Source organism: Oncorhynchus mykiss, chromosome 2, assembly GCF_057628025.1.
Source record: "Oncorhynchus mykiss isolate SJ-2025 chromosome 2, ASM5762802v1, whole genome shotgun sequence".
Classification (NCBI taxonomy): Eukaryota; Metazoa; Chordata; class Actinopteri; order Salmoniformes; family Salmonidae; genus Oncorhynchus; species Oncorhynchus mykiss.
Genome location: NC_143023.1, coordinates 26,403,172 through 26,425,928, shown reverse-complemented (window position 1 = coordinate 26,425,928; position 22,757 = coordinate 26,403,172). Strand labels below are relative to the sequence as shown.

At 44.0% G+C, this 22,757-nt stretch overlaps 1 protein-coding gene across 50 annotated transcripts in view; it reads left to right on the top strand.

Annotated features, from left to right (window-relative positions):
• LOC110485245 (E3 ubiquitin-protein ligase UBR5) overlaps positions 1 to 22,757 on the top strand; it is a 47,986-nt gene that overhangs the window by 10,471 nt on the left and 14,758 nt on the right. For 16 of the 50 annotated variants that reach the window (XM_090194278.1, XM_090194259.1, XM_090194276.1 and 13 more), the window contains exons 11-40: positions 2,819 to 3,084; positions 3,441 to 3,558; positions 3,733 to 3,917; positions 4,152 to 4,261; positions 4,650 to 4,762; positions 5,078 to 5,239; positions 5,471 to 5,582; positions 5,701 to 5,855; positions 6,000 to 6,197; positions 6,509 to 6,719; positions 7,014 to 7,140; positions 7,456 to 7,703; positions 7,825 to 7,948; positions 8,218 to 8,315; positions 8,551 to 8,708; positions 8,845 to 8,936; positions 9,067 to 9,213; positions 9,377 to 9,495; positions 9,647 to 9,773; positions 10,047 to 10,176; positions 10,491 to 10,651; positions 10,870 to 11,109; positions 11,319 to 11,442; positions 11,584 to 11,695; positions 11,823 to 11,954; positions 13,232 to 13,489; positions 13,730 to 13,998; positions 14,525 to 14,736; positions 14,886 to 15,119; positions 15,343 to 15,416. In XM_090194278.1, coding sequence (XP_090050404.1) covers positions 2,819 to 3,084; positions 3,441 to 3,558; positions 3,733 to 3,917; positions 4,152 to 4,261; positions 4,650 to 4,762; positions 5,078 to 5,239; positions 5,471 to 5,582; positions 5,701 to 5,855; positions 6,000 to 6,197; positions 6,509 to 6,719; positions 7,014 to 7,140; positions 7,456 to 7,703; positions 7,825 to 7,948; positions 8,218 to 8,315; positions 8,551 to 8,708; positions 8,845 to 8,936; positions 9,067 to 9,213; positions 9,377 to 9,495; positions 9,647 to 9,773; positions 10,047 to 10,176; positions 10,491 to 10,651; positions 10,870 to 11,109; positions 11,319 to 11,442; positions 11,584 to 11,695; positions 11,823 to 11,954; positions 13,232 to 13,489; positions 13,730 to 13,998; positions 14,525 to 14,736; positions 14,886 to 15,119; positions 15,343 to 15,416 — 4,816 coding nt within the window. Of the gene's footprint in view, positions 1 to 2,818; positions 3,085 to 3,440; positions 3,559 to 3,732; positions 3,918 to 4,151; positions 4,262 to 4,649; positions 4,763 to 5,077; positions 5,240 to 5,470; positions 5,583 to 5,700; positions 5,856 to 5,999; positions 6,198 to 6,508; positions 6,720 to 7,013; positions 7,141 to 7,455; positions 7,704 to 7,824; positions 7,949 to 8,217; positions 8,316 to 8,550; positions 8,709 to 8,844; positions 8,937 to 9,066; positions 9,214 to 9,376; positions 9,496 to 9,646; positions 9,774 to 10,046; positions 10,177 to 10,490; positions 10,652 to 10,869; positions 11,110 to 11,318; positions 11,443 to 11,583; positions 11,696 to 11,822; positions 11,955 to 13,231; positions 13,490 to 13,726; positions 13,999 to 14,524; positions 14,743 to 14,885; positions 15,120 to 15,342; positions 15,417 to 22,757 lie in introns of all 50 variants that reach the window. The other 34 variants (XM_090194277.1, XM_090194255.1, XM_090194274.1 and 31 more) reach the window with 5 other exon arrangements.

Below are 22,757 nucleotides of genomic sequence, written 5' to 3'. Positions count from 1 at the left end.
ACTATCATTTCGAAAACAAAACGTTTATTCTTTCAGTGAAATACAGAACCGTTCTGTATTTTATCTAACTGGTGGCATCCCTAAGTCTAAATATTGCTGTTACATTGTACAACCTTCAATGTTATGTCATAATTATGTAAAATTCTGGCAAATTAATTACGGTCTTTGTTAGGAAGAAATGGTCTTCAAACAGTTAGCAACGAGCCAGGCAGCTCAAACTGCTGCATATACCCTGTCTGCTTGCACGGAATGCAAGAGAAGTGACACAATTTCCCTAGTTAAATGTTATGTTACCAGGCAATTTTTTGGGGGGTGAATTTTACCCCTTTTTCTCCCCAATTTCGTGAGGAGTCGCTGGTGCGCAATGAGACAAGGATATCCCTACCGGCCAAGCCTTCCCTAACCCGGACGACGCTAGGCCAATTGTGCGTCTCCCCACGGACCTCCCAGGGTCTCTGGTGGCACAGCTGGCGCTGCAGTACAGCGCCCTTAACCACTGCGCCACCCGGGAGGCCTGTTAGCAGGCAATATCAACTGAATATGCAGGTTTAAAAATATATACACTTGTGTATTGATTTTAACCTCTCTGGGATATGTGGGACGGTAGCGTCCCACTTGGCCAAAAGCCATAGAAAATGCAGAGCGCCAAATTCAAATAAATTCCTATAAATCAAAATTTAATGAAATCACACATGTATCAAACAGTACACATGAAGTGACACTCGTTCAAGATGGCCGTACTTCATTACACAAAGGAATAACCTCAACCAATTTCTAAAGACTGGTGACATCCAGTGGAAGCGGTAGGAACTGCAAGCAAGTCTGGAATCCCAATGAAAACTCATTGAAAAGAGGGTGACCTCAAAATAAAAAAAAATCTGAATGGTTTGTCCTCAGGGTTTTGCCTGCTACATAAGTTCTGTTATACTCAGACATGATTCAAACAGTTTTAGAAACTTCCGCGTGTTTTCTACCCAAATCTACTAATAATATGCATATCTTATCTTCTGGGGATGAGTAGCAGGCAGTTGAAATTGGGCATACTTAACCCACCATTCCTAGGCCATCATTGAAAATAAGAATGTGTTCTTAACTGACTTGCCTAGTTAAATAAAGGTAAAAAAAAAATAAAAATCGTCCACAATCGCTTTCCAAAAACACCGATTGTTATGAACCTGAAATCGGCCCTGATTAATCGGTCGACCTCTAAAATGTGTATATATATGCATACATACAGTTGAAGTCGGAAGTTTACATACACTTAGGTTGGAGTCATTAACACAAGTTTTTCAACCACTCCACAAATTTCTTGTTAACAAACTATAGTTTTGGCAAGTCGGTTAAGACCTCTACTTTGTGCATGACACAAGTCATTTTTCTAACAATTGTTTACGGGCAGACACTGTATCGCAATTCCAGTGGGTCAGACATTTACATACACTAAGTTGACTGTGCCTTTAAACAGCTTGGAAAATTCCAGAAAATGATGTCATGGCTTTAGAAGCTTCTTATAGGCTAATTTACATAATTTGAGTCAATTGGAGGTATACCTGTGGATGTATTTCAAGGCCTACCTTCAAACTCAGTACGTCTTTGATTGACATCATGGGAAAATCAAAAGAAATCAGCCAAGACCTCTTGTAGAAAAATTGTAGACCTCCAAGTCTGGTTCATCCTTGGGAGCAATTTCCAAACACCTGAAGGTACCACGTTCATCTGTACAAACAATAGTACAGAAGTATAAACACCATGGGACCACGCAGCCGTCATACTGCTCAGGAAGGAGACACGTTCTGTCTCCTCGAGATGAACGTACTTTGGTGCGAAAAGTGCAAATCAATCCCAGAACAACAGCAAAGGACCCTGTGAAGATGCTGGAGAAAACGGGTACAAAAATGTCTATCCACAGTAAAACGTGTCCTATATCGCCAAACCTGAAAGGCCGCTCAGCAAGGAAGAAGCCACTGCTAAAAAAACGCCATAAAAAAGCCAGACTACGGCAGACTACAAAAATCGAACTGTTTGGCCATAATGACCATTGTTATTTTTGGAGGAAAAAGGGGGAGGGTTGCAAGCCAAAGAACACCATCCCAACCTTGAAGCAAGGGGGTGGCAGTATCATGTTGTGTGAGTGCTTTGCTGCAGGAGGGACTGGTGCACGTTACAAAATAGATGGCATTATTAGGAGGGGAAATTGTGGATATATTGAAGCAACATCTCAAGACATCAGTCAGGAAGTTAATGCTTGGTTACAAATGGGTCTTCCAAATGGACTATGACCCCAAGCACACTTCCAAAGTTGTGGCAACCAAGTCAAGGCATTGGAGTGGCCATCCACAGAGCCCAGTCCTATAGAAAATTTGTGGACTGAACTGAAAAAGCGTTTGCGAGCAAGGAGGCCTACAAACCTGACTCGGTTACACCAGCTCTGTCAGGAGGAATGGGACAAAATTCACCTAACTTATTTTGGGAAGCTTGTGGAAGGCTACCTGAAACATTTGACCCAGGTTAAACAATTTATAGGCAATGCTACCAAATACTAATTGAGTGTATGTAAACTTCTGACCCACTGGGAATGTGATGAAAGAAATTAAAGCTGAAATAAATAATTCTCTCAACTTATTCTGACATTTCACATTCTTAAAATAATGTGGTGATCCTAACTGACCTAAGACAGGGAATTTTTACTAGGATTAAATGTCAGGAATTGTGAAACTGAGTTTAAATGGATTTGGCTAAGGTGTATGTAACCTTCTGACTTCAACTGTATGTGTGTGTATATTTCTATATCTATTTTTAAATCAACTCTTCCAATCAGAACCCTTCTATCCGCCACCCCCGAGTGTCCTTCCTGGGCCTGACCAATGAGAAGATCACCCTGCTGTCTGCTAACAGCATCAGAGCCACCGTGGCCACAGAGACCAATAAGGTGGCGACCTGGATGGATGACACCTTGAGCAGCGTGGCGTCCAAGTTGGAGCACAGTGCCCAGGCTTACCCTGAGCTGCAGGGGGAGCGCATTGTGTCTTTGCACTGCTGTGCCCTCTACACCTGCGCCCAGTTGGAGAGCAGCCTGTACTGGTGGTGAGTTACAGTAGTTAATCCTCTCCTCTCGGACAATGGCACACCTGGGTTCAAATGGTATTTGTTTTTTGGTATTGTTTTTCCTGAAATAGTTTGCATTTTGATTGAGCTTTCCTGAAGTGCCAGATTGGCTGGATTTGCACTGGGATTGTGCCAAGCAAGCTCAATCAAGTGCAGCTAAAGTATTTGAAAAATAACAATTACTGGTTGAACTCAGGCAGTGGCTGGCCAGAGGCCCTCGCTCTACTCAAATGTCCAGTGCAAATGTAGAACTCAGTCCTTGAGAGATCTATGCGTGCAAGAAGGTTAAGATGGCTGTTAGTGGTTTATGTTTTGAAATGTTTGTGTTTCCTCAGGGGTGTTGTGCCTTTTAGTCAACGGAAAAAGATGCTTGAGAAGGCTAGAGCCAAGAACAAGAAGCCAAAGTCGAGTGCCGGCATCTCCTCAATACCCAACATCACCGTGGGAACGCAGGTGACAAAACATAACATAAAACCAAGACTATGGGAGCATTAGAACCCTGTGTATAAATGTTCCTTTCTTCATCCTGAAATGTTTTTGTTCTCTGCACCTGTGAATCCGGTTGGATGTCTGTTGCGTACACTGCTTTTGAACGAATGTGAACAGGTGTTTGTGTCCTCTCTCCAGGTGTGCCTGAGGAATAACCCCCTCTACCACGCCGGTGCTGTTGCCTTTTCAGTCAACGCTGGGATCCCCAAGGTGGGACTGCTCCTTGAGTCTGTCTGGAACATGAACGACAGCTGCAGGTTCCAGCTGCGATCACCAGAGAGCCTCAAGAACATGGACAAGACCATCAAGACACAGGAGATCAAGTGAGTTAGCTTCCATTTCAGAGAGCAGCTGGTCTCAATTCGCTCCCTGCCCCTTTCCTTTTGCCCTAACCCTTCTATGTTTGCAGATTTGCAAATATCAAAGGGTTAGGCCCAACGGGAAGGGGTAGGGAGTGAATTGGGTCCAGCTGTTCCCTTTTTAAGCCACTACAAATGTAAATGAATGGCCCTCGTCTCCAACACTCATGAACTCAGTCCTACCCATTCTCTCCTTAGAACGGAGAGCAAGCCGGAGTTGGTAAAGACTGAGATGGGCCCCCCTCCTTCCCCGGCCTCCACCTGCAGTGACACCTCCTCCATCGCTAGCAGTGCCTCGCTGCCCTACAGTATGTCACATTACCAGCTATTATACTAACCTCTGTCTTGCTCTAATATTATCATGACTCATTTGCCTTTGAAATGAATGGTGTGGCAATTGCAGGTCTCTTTATATTTATATACTTTTTAAAAATGTATATAAATATATCTTGTTTGTCTCTAGTTCTCTGATAATGGAATCTGCCATATCGGCTTACGAGACCAGGGTTGAATACTATTTTTAGCTTGCCTGGTACAATGGAACCCCAATAGATTAGTGCTGAAAGTGCAAACCCTGCCCATCTTGCACAGCGGACAAGCTAAATCAAGCACACCAAGTATTTTACATGTTTGTTAACCCAGGTCTGGTCTGCTTGCTGTTGTATAAATATCCTAACGTGTCGTCTTCCCTTACAGAACGAAGACGCTCGACCCCGGCTCCCAAAGAGGAGGAGAAGGTGAACGAGGAGCAGTGGCCTCTTCGGGAAGTGGTGTTTGTGGAGGATGTTAAAAACGTCCCTGTGGGAAAGGTGGGTGTGGCTACAGGAAGGGATCAGACCCTAACACACTCTGGCAGGCTGGGGGATAGACGCCATTGTTTTGTATTTATTAACACTGTAAAATATCATGTTTTATCACATATTTGTTATTTCTTGAATCTTCTAGTCTATATTTTTTTAGAGTAATTTAATATTTCTGTTTTCATTGACATGTAAAGAAATGCCTAAGAGCAGAACTCAAAGCTGTAGTAAAATATTTTGTATCCTGTGGATTGTCTGTTCGTTGTGTTATTGTGGCTTCTTCACGACGGCCCTATTTGCAACAGCTCCGTCTTTTAACTTCAGGTGCTGAAAGTGGACGGTGCGTATGTAGCTGTGAAGTTTCCAGGGACGTCCAGCAGCGTGAGCACACAGCCGAGTCAGACTAGTGCTCCAGCTCCCATCACTGACTCTGACCCCTCCTCACTGCTGCAGGACTGTAGGCTGCTCAGAATAGACGAGTTACAGGTACGACTATTGGACGCTCACTTACTCACATACTTGTAACAGTATAGTGTAGTTGTTGAGCGCGCGCTTTCTGTGCCACCATCAATGAAATGTTTTCATTGATGGTTTAATGTTTGTGCAATTATTTAATGAATCTAAGCACAATTTTATAATAAAAGTATCTGTCATTGTAGTATTACATCTGTTGTATAAATGTTGTTTGTCTAAAAGCTGGTGCCTTTTAATCAACAGGTGGTAAAAACTGGTGGAACTCCAAAAGTTCCAGATTGCTTCCAGCGTACACCTAAAAAACTCTGCATCCCAGAGAAGGCTGAGATTCTGGCTGTGAATGTTGACTCCAAAGGTAAGACATTGGTTAACAATACAATGTAGTAATTGATGTTGGTGCCGATAATGTTTAAGTGCGGATATTAATGAATTCTATGTGTATTTCTGACTTGCTGTGTTGTCTGCCCCTTCAGGAGTTCACGCAGTGCTGAAGACTGGTAACTGGGTGAGGTACTGTATCTTTGACCTGGCCACAGGCAAAGCAGAGCAGGAGAATAACTTCCCCACCAGTAACCTGGCCTTCCTGGGGCAGAGTGAACGCAATGTAGCAATCTTCACCGCAGGACAGGTCAGCACCTCTCTGCTACTCAATACAACCTTTTCTAATATAGCCATGCTTCATGTATTGCGAAAAGGTTGTGTAGGCAATTGCATATCCAACAATTTCTCCATTTTTCTAAGCACATTTAGATTTTCATCATTTTATTACCAGGACTCTCCAGTCATCCTTCGGGATGGAAACGGCACAATTTACCCAATGGCCAAAGACTGTATGGGCGGGATCCGAGACCCTGAGTGGTTGGACCTGCCGCCCATCGCCAGCCTGGGCATGGGGGTACACTCCTTGGCCAACCTCCCCACCAATTCAACCATCAAGAAGAAAGCTGCTATTATCATATTAGCTGTGGAGGTTAGAAAAATCATTAATAGGTCAATGGGGATTATTTAGTTGATGGTCAATTTGTTACTGGGAGGATCATAACTTTCACAGGTTTCCCTAGATTGAGCTTACTTCTAGAAAAAACATGCTCAATATAGGATCTACATTGAAAGTGCTTTTTAGCCTAGCAAAATACTGTTTTTAACCCAAGACACTGTCCCTTACTGTGATCTTTTGACAACTAAATGCTTTTGTATTTTGCATGTCTTTATTCCCGCTGTAAAGTGTATTGATACGCTGTGCTGATGCGCTTTAAATAACGTTGTTCAACTTGTTTCCAGAAGCAGACGTTGATGCAGCACGTGCTGCGTTGTGACTTTGATGCCTGTCGTCAGTACCTGGTCAACCTGGAGCAGGCTGTTCTCCTGGAGCAGAGTCCCCACGTTCTCCACTCCTTCCTGGGCCACCGCTGCGACGGCAACCGCAACATCCTCCACGCCTGCGTCTCCGTCTGCTTCCCCGTCAGCAACAAGGAGACCAAGGAGGAGGAAGGTAAACCACGGCTAGAGTGCTGGGTGGTGTATACAGCGAGATGAAACCTTGCAAAGTCAAACAAATGGAGTTCGACCTGAAAGACAATCATATCTGTTCTACACAATATATTCCAATCTGAAAGTTCTGTGCGGTTAACCCAGCGTCAAGACTCCTGAACTCTCCAAAGTTGCAGTGTCAGTTTTGAGCCATCCTCTTATCTTTCCCGTCTCCCGTTTGCCTTCCATTATTTCATCATTCTCTGTCTCCCTGTGTCTGTATATGTGTGGTAACTGTTGGGCTGGTGTTTTCCAGAAGCTGAACGGTCTGAGAGGAATACGTTTGCAGAGAGACTGTCAGCAGTGGAGGCCATCGCCAACGCAATCTCCGTGGTGTCTAGCAACAGCTCTGGGAACAGGACGGGCTCTTCTAGCAGCAGAGGGTGACTAACTTATACAAATCTAAGTGTACTGTTTTTAAGTTGACTATTTTATTTCAGGGTACATGTTCACGATGAGAAACACTAAAGAACTGGATTATATTAACTGATTGTTCCATAATGCACAAGAAGTGAAATAATATTACTGAGCCTATTGGCTTTTTTCCAATTAGAAAATCTGTCAGAATTCCTGTCAGGATGCCATTTACGACACTTGAGACCAAGAACACTATCTCGGTGCCCATTAATGTCTACATGCCAGTCTCATTGTCTTTCCACCACTCATGTAACCTGTTAAGTGTGTTTTGTCTGGCGCAGGCTGCGTCTGAGGGAGATGATGAGGCGCTCTCTGAGAGCAGCGGGGCTTGGCCGTCACGAGTCTGGCCCCTCCTCCAGCGACCACCAGGACCCTGTGTCCCCACCTATCGCCCCTCCCAGCTGGGTGCCTGACCCCCCTCCCATGGACCCAGATGGTGACATAGACTTCATCCTGGCCCCTGCAGTGGGATCTCTCACCACAGCCTCAACAGGGACCAGCCAGGGCCCCAGCACCTCCACTATACCAGGTCAGGTACCTATTTTGATACAACCACATCTAGCTAGCTACTCCACCACTATACCAGGTCAAATACCTAGCCTGTGTGATACTAAATGTCATCTAATTCTCTGTTTCTCCTCCTGCCCCAGGCCCCTCCTCCGAGCCTTCGGTGGTGGAGTCTAAAGACCGCAAGGCCAACGCCCACCTCATCCTCAAACTGATGTGTGACAGCATGGTTCTCAGGCCACACCTCCGCGAGCTGCTATCCGCCAAGTAAAGACACATTATTTTTTTCTTTCTTTAAAAAAATGGAAGTAGCATTCCATTCTTCGTTTGTTTTGTTTATGATAGAGGCAGGTGTGATTTGGATGAGATTGCGAGATAAGGCCAGTGGGTCTGGGCAAGCCTTTTTAATTCTATAACACAGTAATGCCTTGTTTCATTAAAATACTGAACTAAACTATTGCTCTCAAACTCAAAAGATGCTTTCTCTTGTTTGTCCCCCTTCCCCACTTTCTGTTGCTAAACTGTGTGTTTGACAGGGATGCCCGTGGAATGACCCCGTTCATGCTGGCAGTCAGCGGGAGAGCTTACCCAGCTGCCATTACTGTTCTGGAGGCTGCTCAGAAAATGGCCAAGGGTACATCACTACATTGTTCATGTCTTTAGTTGAGGAAGAGGAGACTTTGACTGCACTACTAATGAATATATACGCTGACATGTTGATGTAATGCCATCTGCAGTCATTAATCTATACATGAAGAAGTGATTTATATATGTGCTGTGTTTAAGGAGAGCAGAATTTTTTTTTTTTAATTACGCCGATACTACCAAAATCCAGATTTTAATATTCCGTTGCAAAACCTGTTGTGTAGTGGGAGACCCCGGCATGACTGAGAAGGTGGAAGCAGACTCTGTGTTCATGGAGATGATTTGTCCCACGGGAACCAACCCTGACGACTCTCCTCTCTACGTCCTCTGCTGCAACGACACCTGCAGCTTCACCTGGACAGGCGCTGAACACATCAACCAGGTGAGGGACACACACACCAAGTGGGTCACTTGGGAGGACAATGCAACACGCACAACAAATGAGTCAGCCGTTCACACTGGTTTGCCTTTTCACAGATGGGAATCTTTGCTGACCATTTACTCTCTGTCCCATCTAGGATATCTTTGAGTGCCGGACCTGCGGCCTGTTGGAGTCTCTCTGCTGCTGCACTGAGTGCGCCAGGGTGTGTCACAAAGGACACGACTGCAAGTATGTACTTCACTCTTCATCCTGGTGTTAGTGGATTTTATTACTTACATCCCGGTTTTATACTGTTGTAATGCATCACTGCTTCTGATACAGGGGATTTGCACCAGGCCTTTAATGTCTTTCTCCCCAGACTCAAGAGGACCTCTCCCACTGCGTACTGTGACTGCTGGGAGAAGTGTAAGTGTAAGACGCTGATCGCCGGACAGAAAGCTGCTCGCCTGGACCTGCTGTACAGACTGCTCACCACCACTAACCTGGTCACCAGTCCAAACAGCCGGTAAACACACACACCGACTGACTGACTGTGGGCTGTCTTTTCTGTTCATTGTTAACACGTATTGTTTTTAAATCCAATGTTGGTTCTCTTCATTCAATATGTAAGGTGTTTTTTCGGGGGCTTTAGTAACGTGTTTTTCCTTTCCTCTCTGGCTGGCCAACAGGGGGGAGCATATCCTTCTGTTCCTGGTGCAGACTGTTGCTAGGCAGAGTGTGGAGCACTGCCAGTACCGGCCCCCTCGCATCAGAGAGGACAGGAACCGCAAGGCTGCCAATGCTGAAGGTGGGTGGAGGTTTACTACTGTTGTCAGGCCTGGTTTCACTTCAAGGAACACTGAAAGTCTAGCGTGATGGCTCAATGTTTATTTTCATTCGCATCAATTCTCTATTCTAAGAGACAATTCTAATGGTTGGTTATCCTCCCTGTGTGTCAGACTCTGACATGCCGGACCATGACCTGGAACCTCCACGCTTCGCCCAGCTAGCCCTGGAGAGGGTGCTGCAGGACTGGAATGCTCTGAAGTCCATGATAATGTTCGGATCCCAGGAGAATAAAGACCCGTGAGTTCTCTAGCCCTGCTTGCCTTGGCCAGCTTAGTGTCACCTCTCAAACTTCTCTGTCCAACCCTCCAACCTCTTTCTTTTTATCCCGCCATCCCTCCAACTTCTGTGTCCAATTTATACTTCCATTACCTTAACTATTTTAGACAGCTGAAGCAAGCATGCACATTTTCTTCAGGAAATGTACCATATCGGATGAGCAGCTGTTTTACCAGTTACGAGTCCTCTTAGTAGTGTCACCTTTAACTCTGGCGTCCTGGTTGTGTGTTCTAGGTTGAGTGCCAGCAGCCGTATCGCCCATCTCCTTCCGGAGGAGCAGGTGTACCTGAACCAGCAGAGTGGCACCATCCGCCTGGACTGCTTCACACACTGCCTCATTGTCAAGTGTGCCCCTGACATTACAGTAAGTCGGGTCAGTCTATCCCCCCTTAAATTACTCAGAGCTTCAGGAGTCAGTCAACTACAGTTGTAACACCTACAGAAGTCCTCTTTCTGGGTCGGATTCTCACACAGATTAAGCCTAGTCCTGGACTCCACCTATTTCATTCGAGAATTACATTTGTGTCAGAGAAACTTGCCCAGAGGGTAAACCACCTCCTATCTATGTGGCAAGTGCAACATTATCCCTCTAGGTGTTCTAACTATGTGGAGTAAACCTGAAGGTGGTCTGTGTGCATTAGTTAACAGTCTCTGAATCTTCTCTGTTGTCTCCTGTAGTTTATTGACACCCTGCTGGGGACCTTGGTGAAGGAGCTGCAGAACAAGTACACTCCTGGCCGGAGAGAGGAGGCCGTCGTCGTCACCAGGAGGTTCCTGCGCTCCGTGGCCAGGGTGTTTGTCATCCTCAGCGTCGAGATGGCTTCGTCCAAAAAGAAAAAGTATGAGTGCCAAATCCAGAGTTCCATTTTCCTGTTGTATAGGGCTAGTCCTTTAGTTTAGGTGGTTTTAAAGGACTGGACTAGCCCTTTAGTGGATTTAAACACATTTTATTTGTATTGTACTGCTCCCCACTCCTAGGTGAATATAAACATAGCGGCAAGGACTGATTTGATACTTCCAGTTGACATCTAATCTCTTTTCTCGTTGTTTCGTCCAGTAACTTCATCCCCCAGCCCATTGGGAAGTGCAGGCGTGTGTTCCAGGCCCTGCTGCCCTATGCGGTGGAGGAGCTGTGCAACGTGGCGGAGTCGCTCATCGTGCCTGTGAGGATGGGGATCGCCCGGCCCACTGCCCCCTTCACCCTGGCCAGCACCAGCATCGACGCCGTGCAGGGCAGCGAGGAACTCTTCTCTGTGGAACCCTTGCCACCGAGACCCTCCCCAGACCAGTCCAGCAAGTGAGTGGTTTTAATCTGCATTCGCACAGACCGACATGCAGACTGTGTTTTCCACCACAGCTCTGTTGATTTGGAGGTCTTTGTGACCTTCCTCTGGGGAAAATGTAATCTAGTGAAACACTTCTGCCGTGTATAAATTGGTTTAAAGTGGCTTGGATTTAAACATTGCATTGTTAACTCAAATGGTCTTGTTTGCCTGTATGTGTCAGTTCTAGTCAGACTGCATCGTCCTACATCATCAGGAACCCCCAGCCTCGCCGCAGCAGCCAGTCCCAGCCGGTCAGAGGGCGAGACGAGGAGCAGGATGACATTGTGTCTGCTGACGTTGAAGAGGTGAAGAGTCTCACTAGAAAAGGAACATATCACTTGGGGGGGGCAGCAAAGATCAAAGTGTTGGGTGTAATCAGGGTTGCTGTCAGTTTAATGTGCTTTCTCTGTACTGATTCCCAGCTGTCTACCTCTTGTCTGTGGCAGGTAGAGGTTGTCGAGGGCGTTGCCGGTGAGGAAGATCACCATGAAGACCAAGAGGAACAGGGAGAGGAGAACGCTGAGGCAGAGGGACAGCATGATGAACATGATGAGGATGGTGAGAACCTAGACTGGACTCCACCTTTTTTTCTACCACGAATGTGGTAGAATATTACAATCTTTCTACAAATGATTAGTAATAATGAGGATGGTGGTTGAAGAGGGGGATGTCCTTTCCTCTCTAGGAAGCGACATGGAGTTGGATCTGCTGGCTGCTGCGGAGACGGAGAGTGACAGCGAGAGTAACCATAGCAACCAGGACAATGCCAGCGGTCGGAGGAGTGTTGTCACCGCAGCAACTGCCGGCTCCGAAGCAGGTATTAATAATTCACACCATTCTTTTGTTTTCACATTTTAGACTAAGTCCTGGTCATTTTAGTTGAATTGAAATCCCTGATTAATTTTCTTCTTTGAGGCCTCTGGCCAGCCACCCGTCTAAATGACCTCATTTAACGATTCTACCTGAGTTCCGGAGACTGCTAAATGGAAATTGCTTTCTGCCTCACCACCCTCTTTAATATTCAGTTGCTGTTCAGGCGAACTTTTTCTGTCACATTATCACCAGTCTTGATTGGTCCTCACACTAGCCAGTAACAGGGAAGAGGCCCTTTTGATAAAAAAAATAAAATAAATCATTTTAGGTCACATTGTTCTTACCACTGTTGACAACATGGCTTAAGTCTGCAGACAAACTAGTCTACTACTAGGGCTTATTACTCCACGAGTATCATTACTCAATACTCAATGTATTTCATTTGCAGGAAGTAGAATGTCCCTGGCTTTTCAAAGTGTTGGTATGGGCTGTTTTTTACTACAATGCATAATATGTCAGGGCTAGAGTGACATTTGAGGTGCACACATAGCTTATCCTAAGGAGTTCTCACAGTATTGCCCTCCTCCATCCTTACACATCACCATGGTTCTCATCAACTAATGATGTCTTACTCCCAAGTCTGTCTTGTTGGTGTGTCCCCCTGAATAACAAACTAATCACTATCTTTAGTCTTGCTAACTGGTGTGTGGTTCCTCCCTGGTGTCCATCTCCATTTTCCCTTTCATTCTTTGTTTGTGGTTGTAATTGCGTTTGAAATGGCAGGAAATATTTATAATTATGGTGTCTCTTCCCCTCAGACACTAAGATCACTCAGAAATAAGACAAACAATAGAAATAAAACCTATGATGGAACCAATGCCCTGGGCCCAGTGTTTCAGCTTGATCGATCTGGATTTAGCCTATCAGATTGGATTAAATGCATAGCTGGAAACGGAATAAAACAAGAGTCCCCATTAAAGTCAATGATTAGTCTCTTCACTTAATTCTATGTGCTTATTCCTGTCCTATAGGTGAAAAACTGCGCCCTGGTGTAACTGGTACTTTAGCCTAATTTGAACAACAAGAAGCAGCGTTGTTTGAGTTGAGCCTCTCAATGTAGCGTGGTAGCTAGCTAGCAGTGGCGATATCTGGTCTTGTGGTGGTATGGAACACTAACCTGCACCCCCGCTACCTGGCAAGGTGAGCAGCCATTCAAAGTGATCTCTCCTCTGTTTCCCCATCCCTCCTCTCCTGTTCCTCTTCCCATCCCTATCCTCCAAGGTGCCAGCAGTGTCCCTGCCTTCTTTTCAGAGGACGACTCCCAGTCCAACGACTCGAGCGACTCGGACAGCAGCAGCAGCCAGAGCGACGACGTGGACCAGGAGACCTTCCTTTTGGACGAGCCCTTGGAGAGGACCACCACCGCCTCGCACGTCAACAGTGCTGCCCAGGCGCCACGCTCCATGCAGTGGGCTGTACGCAACACCCCCAGCCAGAGAGCCACGGGTAGCGCCCCCTCCAGCTCCTCTACCCCCGCTGGTCAGTACTAATACTACTACATGCACAATCTAGGCGGTACTCACAAGCACTTTCATATTGACACATCCAAGATGGACTACATTAGGACAGTCTTGCAATGATTTAAAATGTCCTTTGTTTATCATTCTATCACGAGCTTATTGGACTGACTCAGTGGGATGTTTTTTGGTGTCATGTTCTGCTATGTACAATGTTGGTGAGGTCTGTCTGTGCTGACGCTCATGTCTCTGTGCCCAGCAGCGAGCTCCACCGGTCTGATCTACATCGACCCGTCCAACCTGCGGCGTAGCAGTGCCATCAGCACCAGCGCGGCCGCTGCGGCTGCAGCTCTGGAGGCCTCCAACTCGTCCAGCTACCTGACGTCAGCCTCCAGCTTAGCCCGGGCCTACAGCATCGTCATCAGACAGATCTCTGACCTGATGAGCCTCATCCCCAAGTACAACCATCTGGTCTACTCCCAGTACCCTGCTGCAGTCAAACTCACCTACCAGGATGCTGTCAACCTGCAGGTGACACAGACCCTCACACAGATCAAATTGAGGGGGCGGCAGGTAGCCTAGTGGTTAGTGCGTTGGACTAGTAACTGAAAGGTCAGCTCGGGGATTCGATCTTGCAACAAGGTAAAAATCTGTCGTTCTGCCCCTGAACAAGGCAGTTAACCCACTGTTCCTAGGCCGTCATTGTAAATAAGAATTTGTTCTTAACTGACTTGCCTAGTAAACAAAAAAAAAAATGAAATACAAATTTGCGTTGTTACCTACCAATTTTTATTTTACCTTTTATTTAAATAGGCAAATCAGTTAAGAACAAATTCTTATTTTCAATGAAAATTGAAACATGTTGGTGTCAACAAAGTGGTTCTGGAAGTATTTTATATGGTAATTATTATGTTGTACCTATGGGATAAGAAGCAATACAGACACCTTTCTGAATAAAGTGAATCAAATTGTTTTGATGAGATGCACATTTTCACTATTTCACTACACAAGTGGTATTGACGTTCTGACTGAAACAAGCTGTGTGTTAAACCACCAGAACTTTGTTGAGGAGAAGCTGATCCCTACGTGGAACTGGATGGTGTCCATCATGGACTCTACAGAGGCTCAGCTGCGTTACGGCTCGGCCCTGTCCTCAGCAGGTGACCCCGGACACCCATCCCACCCCCTCCACGCCTCGCAGCACTCCGCCCGCAGGGAGCGTATGACAGCCCGCGAGGAAGCCAGCCTCCGCACCTTGGAGGGACGCAGGTCTGGGTAAAATAAGTGTAACCCAAAATAGGGGAATAGAATGCTTTATTTGCAATCAGCAGTGTTTCATAGGCCGCCACTCGTTTCTAATTGTTTATGGATTATATTTCAAGTCACTATCTGTGTTGACGTGTGTTTCTTCCTCCCAGACGTGCTGCCACTCTGCTGACAGTGCGTCAAGGGATGATGTCAGCACGGGGAGACTTCCTGAACTACGCCCTGTCTCTGATGCGTTCCCATAATGACGAGCACTCTGACGTTCTGCCTGTGCTGGATGTGTGTTCTCTCAAACACGTGGCCTACGTCTTCCAGGCCCTCATCTACTGGATCAAAGCCATGAACCAGCAGACAACTCTGGACACAACACAGATGGACCGCAAGAGGTACTGACTCCCCTGGAATGGATGGACATGTTTACACTGACTCTTTCTCTACTGTCTTTTCTCCATTCCTCACCTCTGACCTTGGCTTCTTCTGCAATGCTTTTTGAGAAGGATGTGAGGAATCAAGGAAAGCCTAATTGAGAAGGAGCCACTGACTCACTTGAGAAAATGACCTGCATGTCAAATATTCAATGTGATTTAACTCTATTCGTTTACCCCACAGGAGCCGAGAGATTCTGGAACTGGGACTGGAAAATGAAGATTCTGAACATGAGAATGATGAGGACACCAATCAAAGTAAGTTATCGAATAATGAAAAAAAAATGCTTTGATATTTGTGTGTTCTGTTTGAAGTGTTCTCATACAGGTGTCTTAACCTATTATTTTTCACCTCAGTTTGATTGATAGCCATTTTAAGAGTGAGTTACTAGTCCATTGACATGTGGAGCACTGTTAGGTTGTTTTCTGGTATTGGAAGGCAGACAAGCCAGAAGAAAGGCAGTTAGGCAGAAACGAGGCAAAAAGAAGAGGGCAGCTCCCAAAGGTACAGTTAAGTTCAGATTAGACAAACAGTGTTGCCCTTTTTGAGTCACTTAAATCTGACAAACGATACTTAAACCGTTTGCTCAATCAGCCACCTTTAGTCACTGTTAGTGAACAGTGCTGTGAAAAAGTATTTGCCCCTTTTATAATTTTCTCTGCTTTTGCATATTTTTTTATATCGAATGTTATCAGCTCTTCAACCAAAACCTAATATTAGATAAAGGGTACCTGAGTGAAAAAAAATAACACAATTACATATTTTATAAACAAAGTTATGGAAAACCCAATGCCCCTGTGTGTAATTGCCCCTTACACTCAATAACTGTCTGTGCCACCTTTAGTTTCAATGACTCCAACCAAACGCTTCCTGTAGTAGTTGATCAGTCTCTGTGAAGGAGTTTTGTCACACTCTTCACTCTTCTATCAGAACTGCTTTAACTCAGTGACATTTGTGGGTTTTCAAGCATGAACTGCTTGTTTCAAGTTCTGCCGCAACATCTCAATTGGGATTAGGTCTGGACTTTGACTATTCCAGGTATTCCCAAACTGGGGTATGTGTACCCCCAGGGGTATATGCAATGCTGTCAGGGGTATGCCAAATAAAAGTGATTTCACACCAAAAAATATGAATTCTTCACATTTCCAAACAGTACATTTTATATTTTCCAACGGGGCTATACATCTGGGTGAGGTTTTCTCACCTGAGTAGCCTCGTTTCACTGCCAAAAAAGACTTAAACCATTAAGTGTTCAGTGAAATAACCAAATGTTAAATACAGGTCACCTAGTCAAATAATTAACATCCAATCACATTTACTGTTACTCTCTCGCAGGAAACCTTCACTCTTGCACAGACATTTAGAAATGAAACATGGCAATTTGAACAATAAGCCATGTTTTCTTGAGTGAGAATAAAGACGACTTTCGAGTAGTAAGACATCAACATATACCATTAATAAGAAGCTAGAAGCGTCTTATATGGTGAGCTACTGAGTGGCAAGGACAGGCAAGCACCATCCTATTGTGCAGGACTTCATTCTTCTTGCTGCTGTGGATATGGCTGGGACAATGCTGGGGGAAAAGGCCCCAAAAAACTATACAGACAATGCCTTCATCAAACACTGGTTCACGACGCATCAGTGACATGGCAGGAGATGTTTTGAAACAATTACTCCTTCGTTTACAAGCCAGTGAATTATATGCGTTACAGCTGGAGGAGTCAACAGACGTGGCGGGCCTGGCTCAGCTCCTGGTATTTGTCCGTTACATTTATGGGGGGTCAATTAAGGCAGACATCCTGGTTTCCAGAAGAGGATATCAGGAGAGGATATTTTTAAGGTACTGGACAACTTTGTGACATCAAATGGACTTTGGTGGTCAAGATGTGTTGGTATCTGTACAGATGGCGCAAAAGCTATGACAGGAGTGGAGTGGTAATGCACGGGCGTTACAGTTGCTCCCGACGCCACTTGGGTACACTGCAGCATCCCCCGAGAGGCTCTTGCTACCAAGAGAATGCCTGACAGCTTGAAATATGTTTTGGACACTACAGTGAAAATGGGTAACTTTGTTAAACCAAGGCCCCTGAACTCTCATATTTTCTGCACTATGCAATGATATGGGCAGTGACCATGTAACCCTTTTACAACATACAGAAGTGCGCTGGTTATCAAGGGGCAAAGTATTGACACGTTTTTTGGAAATGAGAGACGAGCTTAGTTTTATTTACTGACCATAATTTTCACTTGTCTGACCACTTGCATGAGGCCAATCGTGTTAGAAACTCGTCATATCTGGGTGATGTTTTTTCTGGCCTGATTGATCAGAATCTAGGATTACAGGGGGACTACTCAACTATATTCAATGTGCGGGACAAAATTGAGGCTATGATTTAGAAGTTGGAGCTCTCTTCTGTCTGCATTAACAAGGACCACACACAGGTCTTTCAATCATTGTTTAAGTTTTGTGTGCAAATGAACTCAAGCTTATGGAAAATGTTGAATATGATGTAGCGAAGCACCTGAGTGATCTGGGTGCCCAGGTACGCAGGTACTTTCCCGAAACGGACGACTCAAACTGGATTCTTTTCCCTTTCATGGCCTGCCTCCAGTCCACTTACTGATATCTGAACAAGAGAACCTCATCGAAATTGCAACAAGCGATTCTGTGAAAATTGAATTTAATCAGTATCTGAATAGGGCTGCGCTCAGAGTTTCTTGCCTTGGCGAATCGTGCTGTTAAGACACTGATGCTCTTTACAACCATGTACCGCTGAGAGTGGATTCTCGGCCCTCACTAGCTTAAACTAAATACAGGCATAGACTGTGAAATTATATAATACTGACTCTCTCCAATACAATCCAACATTGCAGAGTTATGTGCAACCTTTCAAGCACACCCTTCACATTAACCTGTGGTGAGTTAGTCACAATTTTTTATGAATAAGGTTTTATGTAAGATGGTTAAATAAAGAGCAAAATTATTGATATTATTTGTGCCCTGGTCCTATAAGAGCTCTTTGTCACTTCCCACTAGCCGGGTTGTGACAAACTGACTCATTCTTATATTTAATAAATGTATTGTATAGTGTGTGGCATGCTTACAATGATGGCAAAAACCAACATTTGAGAGTGCCCTGCCCCTGATGCTAGAGGGGGTACATGGCTGGAGGTTGAATGATTGAAGGGGTACGGGACTATAAAAAGTGAGAACCACTGGACTAGACTATTCCAAAACTTAAAATGTGTTGCTTTTTTGCCACTTTCATGTAGACATGATTGTCTGTTTTGGATCATTATCTTGCTGCGTGACCCAGCTGCGCTTCAGCTCACAGGCGGATGGCCTGACATTCTGCTGTAGAATTCTCTGATGCAGAGCAGAATTCATGGTTCCTTCTATTAAGGCAAGTCGTCTAGGTCCTGAGGCAGCAAAGCATCCCCAAACTATCACACTAACACCACATGCTGTGCTTCTACCCTGCATCCCACTGCGGGCTTGCTTCTGAAGCTAAGCAGGGTTGGTCCTGATCGGTCCCTGGATTGGGAGCCCAGATGCCGCTGGAAGTGGTGTTGGAGGGCCAATAGGAGGCACCATTTCCTCTGGTCTAAAAAAAAAATGTAACATCCCATTGCCCTGTGTAGGGTGCAGTCTTTCGGATGGGATGTTAAACGGGTGTCCTGACACTCTGGTCACTGAAGATCCCATGGCACTTATCGTAAGAGTCCTGGCTAAATTCCAAGTCTGGCCCTCAGAGTTGCTGTATATATAGTCTTCACACAGTTCGCAATGAGCCAGGCGGCCCAAACAGCTGCATATACCCTGACTCTGCTTGCACAGAATGCAAGAGAAGTGACACAATTTCCTTAGTTAATATTCCCTGCTAACATGAATTTCTTTTAACTAAATATGCAGGTTTGAAAATATATACTTGTATTGATTTTAGGAAAGGAATTGATGTTTATGGTTAGGTTCATTGGTGCAACGACAGTGCTTCTTTTCAGAAATGCGCTTGTTAAATGATCACCCGTTTGGCGAAGTAGGCTGTGATTCGATGATAAATTAACAGGCACCGCATTGATTATTTGCAACGCAGGACAAGCTAGTTAGACTAGTAATATCATCAACCATGTGTAGTTAACTAGTGATTATGTTAAGAATGTTTTTTTTATATATAATATGTTTAATGCTAGCTAGCAACTTACCTTGGCTCCTTGCTGCACTCGCATAACAGGTGGTCAGCCTGCCACAGTCTCCTCGTGGAGTGCAATGTAATCTGCCATAATCGGCGTCCAAAAATGCCGATTACCGATTGTTATAACTTGAAATCGGCCCTAATTAATCTGCCATGCTGGTTTTAATTGATTGACCTCTAATCTAAATATTATATGTGAAATGCTAGATAGTGTATGTGATATAAACAGAGGTCTACTTTCTTGGGGGCCTGAATATTGATTGGTTTTCATCAAGCTGTCTGCTCAAGAGGAAGCTTCTTATTGTAACCAGTGCCTGTAGTCTGGTTCAGGTTATTAATCAACCTACCAGGGTGTTTACAAACACTACAGGAACAAGATCATCCACATGTACCGTTCACATTTTTACTAATGCTGTGGAAATTTGTTCTAAAGCTATATCCGTGCCCATTGAATGCAGTGATATTGTGGCTATATCCAGGAAAGCCAAAGTTCCAACAGCTGGGCCAAAAATAGTGTATAAGAGATCATACAAAATATTTTGCTGTGATTCTTATGTGGATGATGTTAAAACATATTTGTTTTTCTGATGTGATTAATGAGGAGCATCCAGAAGCTGCACTTGATGAATTTATTATATTGCTACTTCCAATTATTGATAAACATGCACCTGTTAAGAAACTGACTGTTAGAACTGTTAAGGCTCCATGAAGAATTGAAAAACTGTATTGATGAAGAATTGAAAAACTGTATGTTTGAAAAGGATGGGGCAAAAGGAGAGGCTAAGTCTGACTGTAGATCTGACTTGCTTACTTACTGCAAATTGTGAAATTGTGACTGAACTTAACAAAGATAACTTTATTATGAAGTCAAGATCAATGATATAAAGAATGATGGAAAAAACTTTGGAGTACTTTTAAATGAAATTATGGGCAGAAAGACAAATTAAACTCCCATCTTTCATCGAATCAGATGGCTTATTCATCACAACATTTGATGTTGCCAATTTATTTTAATGATTACGTCATTGGCAAAGTGGACAAACTTAGGCAGGAAATGCCCACATCAAACAGTGAGCAATTATATTCATGCAAAAAACAAAAATGATGAAAGAAAAGCAGTGCAAGTTTGGATTTTGTAAAGTTAGTTTGGGAGAGGTGGAACAATTATTTTTAATGGTCAATAATGACAAACCTCCTGGAATTGACAATTTTAGATGGAAAGCTACTGAGGATGGTAGAAGTGGCTATAGTCAGCTATCAGTCATATTTTTAATCTGAGCCTAGAGGAAACTCTTTGTCTTCGGGCCTGGAGGGAAGCCAAAGTACTTACGCCTTTACTTGTTCTAACAGCAGACCTATAAGCTTGCTGCCAGAAATTGTTTGACCAAATAAAATGCTATTTCTCTATAAACAAATTAACAGACTTTCAGCATGCTTTTGGAGGAGGGCACTCAACATGTACTGCATTGCCACTGATTAGTTGAAAGAAATTGATAAGAAGATTGTGGGAGCTGTACTGTACTATTAGATTTCAGTGCAGCCTTTGATATTATTGACCATAACCTGTTGAAAAACTTAAGTGCTATGGCTTTTCAACCTCTGTCATATTGTGGATTCAGAGCTATCTATCTAATAGAACTCAAAGGGTTTTCTTTAATGGAAGCGTCTCTGTCAAACGTGATGTACCGCATGGCAGCTCTCTAGGCCCTCTACTCTTTTCTATTTTTATCAATGACCTGCCACTGGCATTAAACAAATATATGTGTGTCCATGTATGCTGATGATCCAACCATATACGCATCAGCAACCACAGCTAATGAAGTCACTGAAACCCTTAACTTCTTGACGCTACCCATCCCTTTAGCGGGATAATTGTCATCAACAACCGCTGAATTGCGTAGCGCCACATACAAATAAGATTACTAAAAATATTCATATTCGTGAAATCACAAGTGCAATATAGCAAAACACAGTTTAGCCTTTTGTTAATCCACCTGTCGTGTCAGATTTTGAAAATATGCTTTACAGCGAAAGCAATCAAAGCGTTTAAGTTTATCGATCGCACAACATTATCGATCGACAACATTATGTACACCTAGCATCAAGTAGCTTGGTCACGAATCAGAAAAGCAATCAAATGAATAGTTTACCTTTGATCTTCGGATGTTTTCACTCACGAGACTCCCAGTTACACAATAAATGTTCCATAAAGATTATTTTTATATCCAAGATAACGCCCCACACAAACGGAGGTATGTTCAGAAATCCACAGGAAAGAGCGGTCACGACTACGCAGACAAATTCCAAATAGTATCCGTAATGTCCACAGAAACATGTCAAATGTTTTTATAATCAATCCTCAGGTTGTTTTTAAAATATATCATTGATAATATAGCAACCGCGACTGTCTTTTGCAGTAGGAGAGGGAAAGGCAACGGCTGCCCAAACTCTGTTGCGCCAAACAAAGCAAAACGCCGCTGGCACCCGGCCATACAATGACACGATGTTGTCTTTCTCGCTCATTTTTCAAAAATAAAAAGCCTGAAACTATGTCTAAAGACTGACACCTTGAGGAAGCGATAGGAAAAGGAATCTAGTTGATATCCCTTTAAATGGATCAAAGGCAGGCTATGGAACATAGAGTTTTCAAAATAGAAGCCACTTCCTGGTTTGATTTTCCTCAGGGTTTCACCTGCAATATCAGTTCTGTTATACTCACTGACAATATTTTGACAGTTTTGGAAACTTTAGTGTTTTCTATCCTAATCTGTCAATTATATGCATATTCTAGCATCTGGTCCTGAGAAATAGGCCGTTTACTTTGGGAACGTTATTTTTCCAAACATAAAAATAGTGCCCCCCAGCTTAACAAAGAGATGCAGTCTGTTTTGGAATGGGTGGCCAGTAATAAACTGGTCCTGAACATCTCTAAAACTAAGAGCATTATATTTGGTAAAAATCATTTCTTAAGTGCTATACCTCAGCTGAATCTGGTAATAAATGGTGTGGCTATTGAACAGGTTGAGGAGTGTTGTGGAAATGTCCTCTATTTACCAAATCATGAGAGCAAACCACACACAAGTCAGAGTTAGTTATCACAAAGTCCATCTTTAATTATATGAGCTCTATCACAACCCTGTGACTCTCAGATCAGTTCAGTGTCTATCAATGAATTCTCTGAGAGTCCCTCACACATTGTTACTGAGATCCTTTATAGCAAAGACACACATATCCAGACAGCATAGGCATAATTTATCGTTCAGCGTTGTCTCCTAAACGATGTTATTTTCTCATACTCAGAACCATAAACCAATCCTCCATATCAACAGGTATATATCAAATCCATCCTATCTTGTCAAGATCAGAGACACACTGACTGGCACACAGACATTGTGGAGCCAAGAG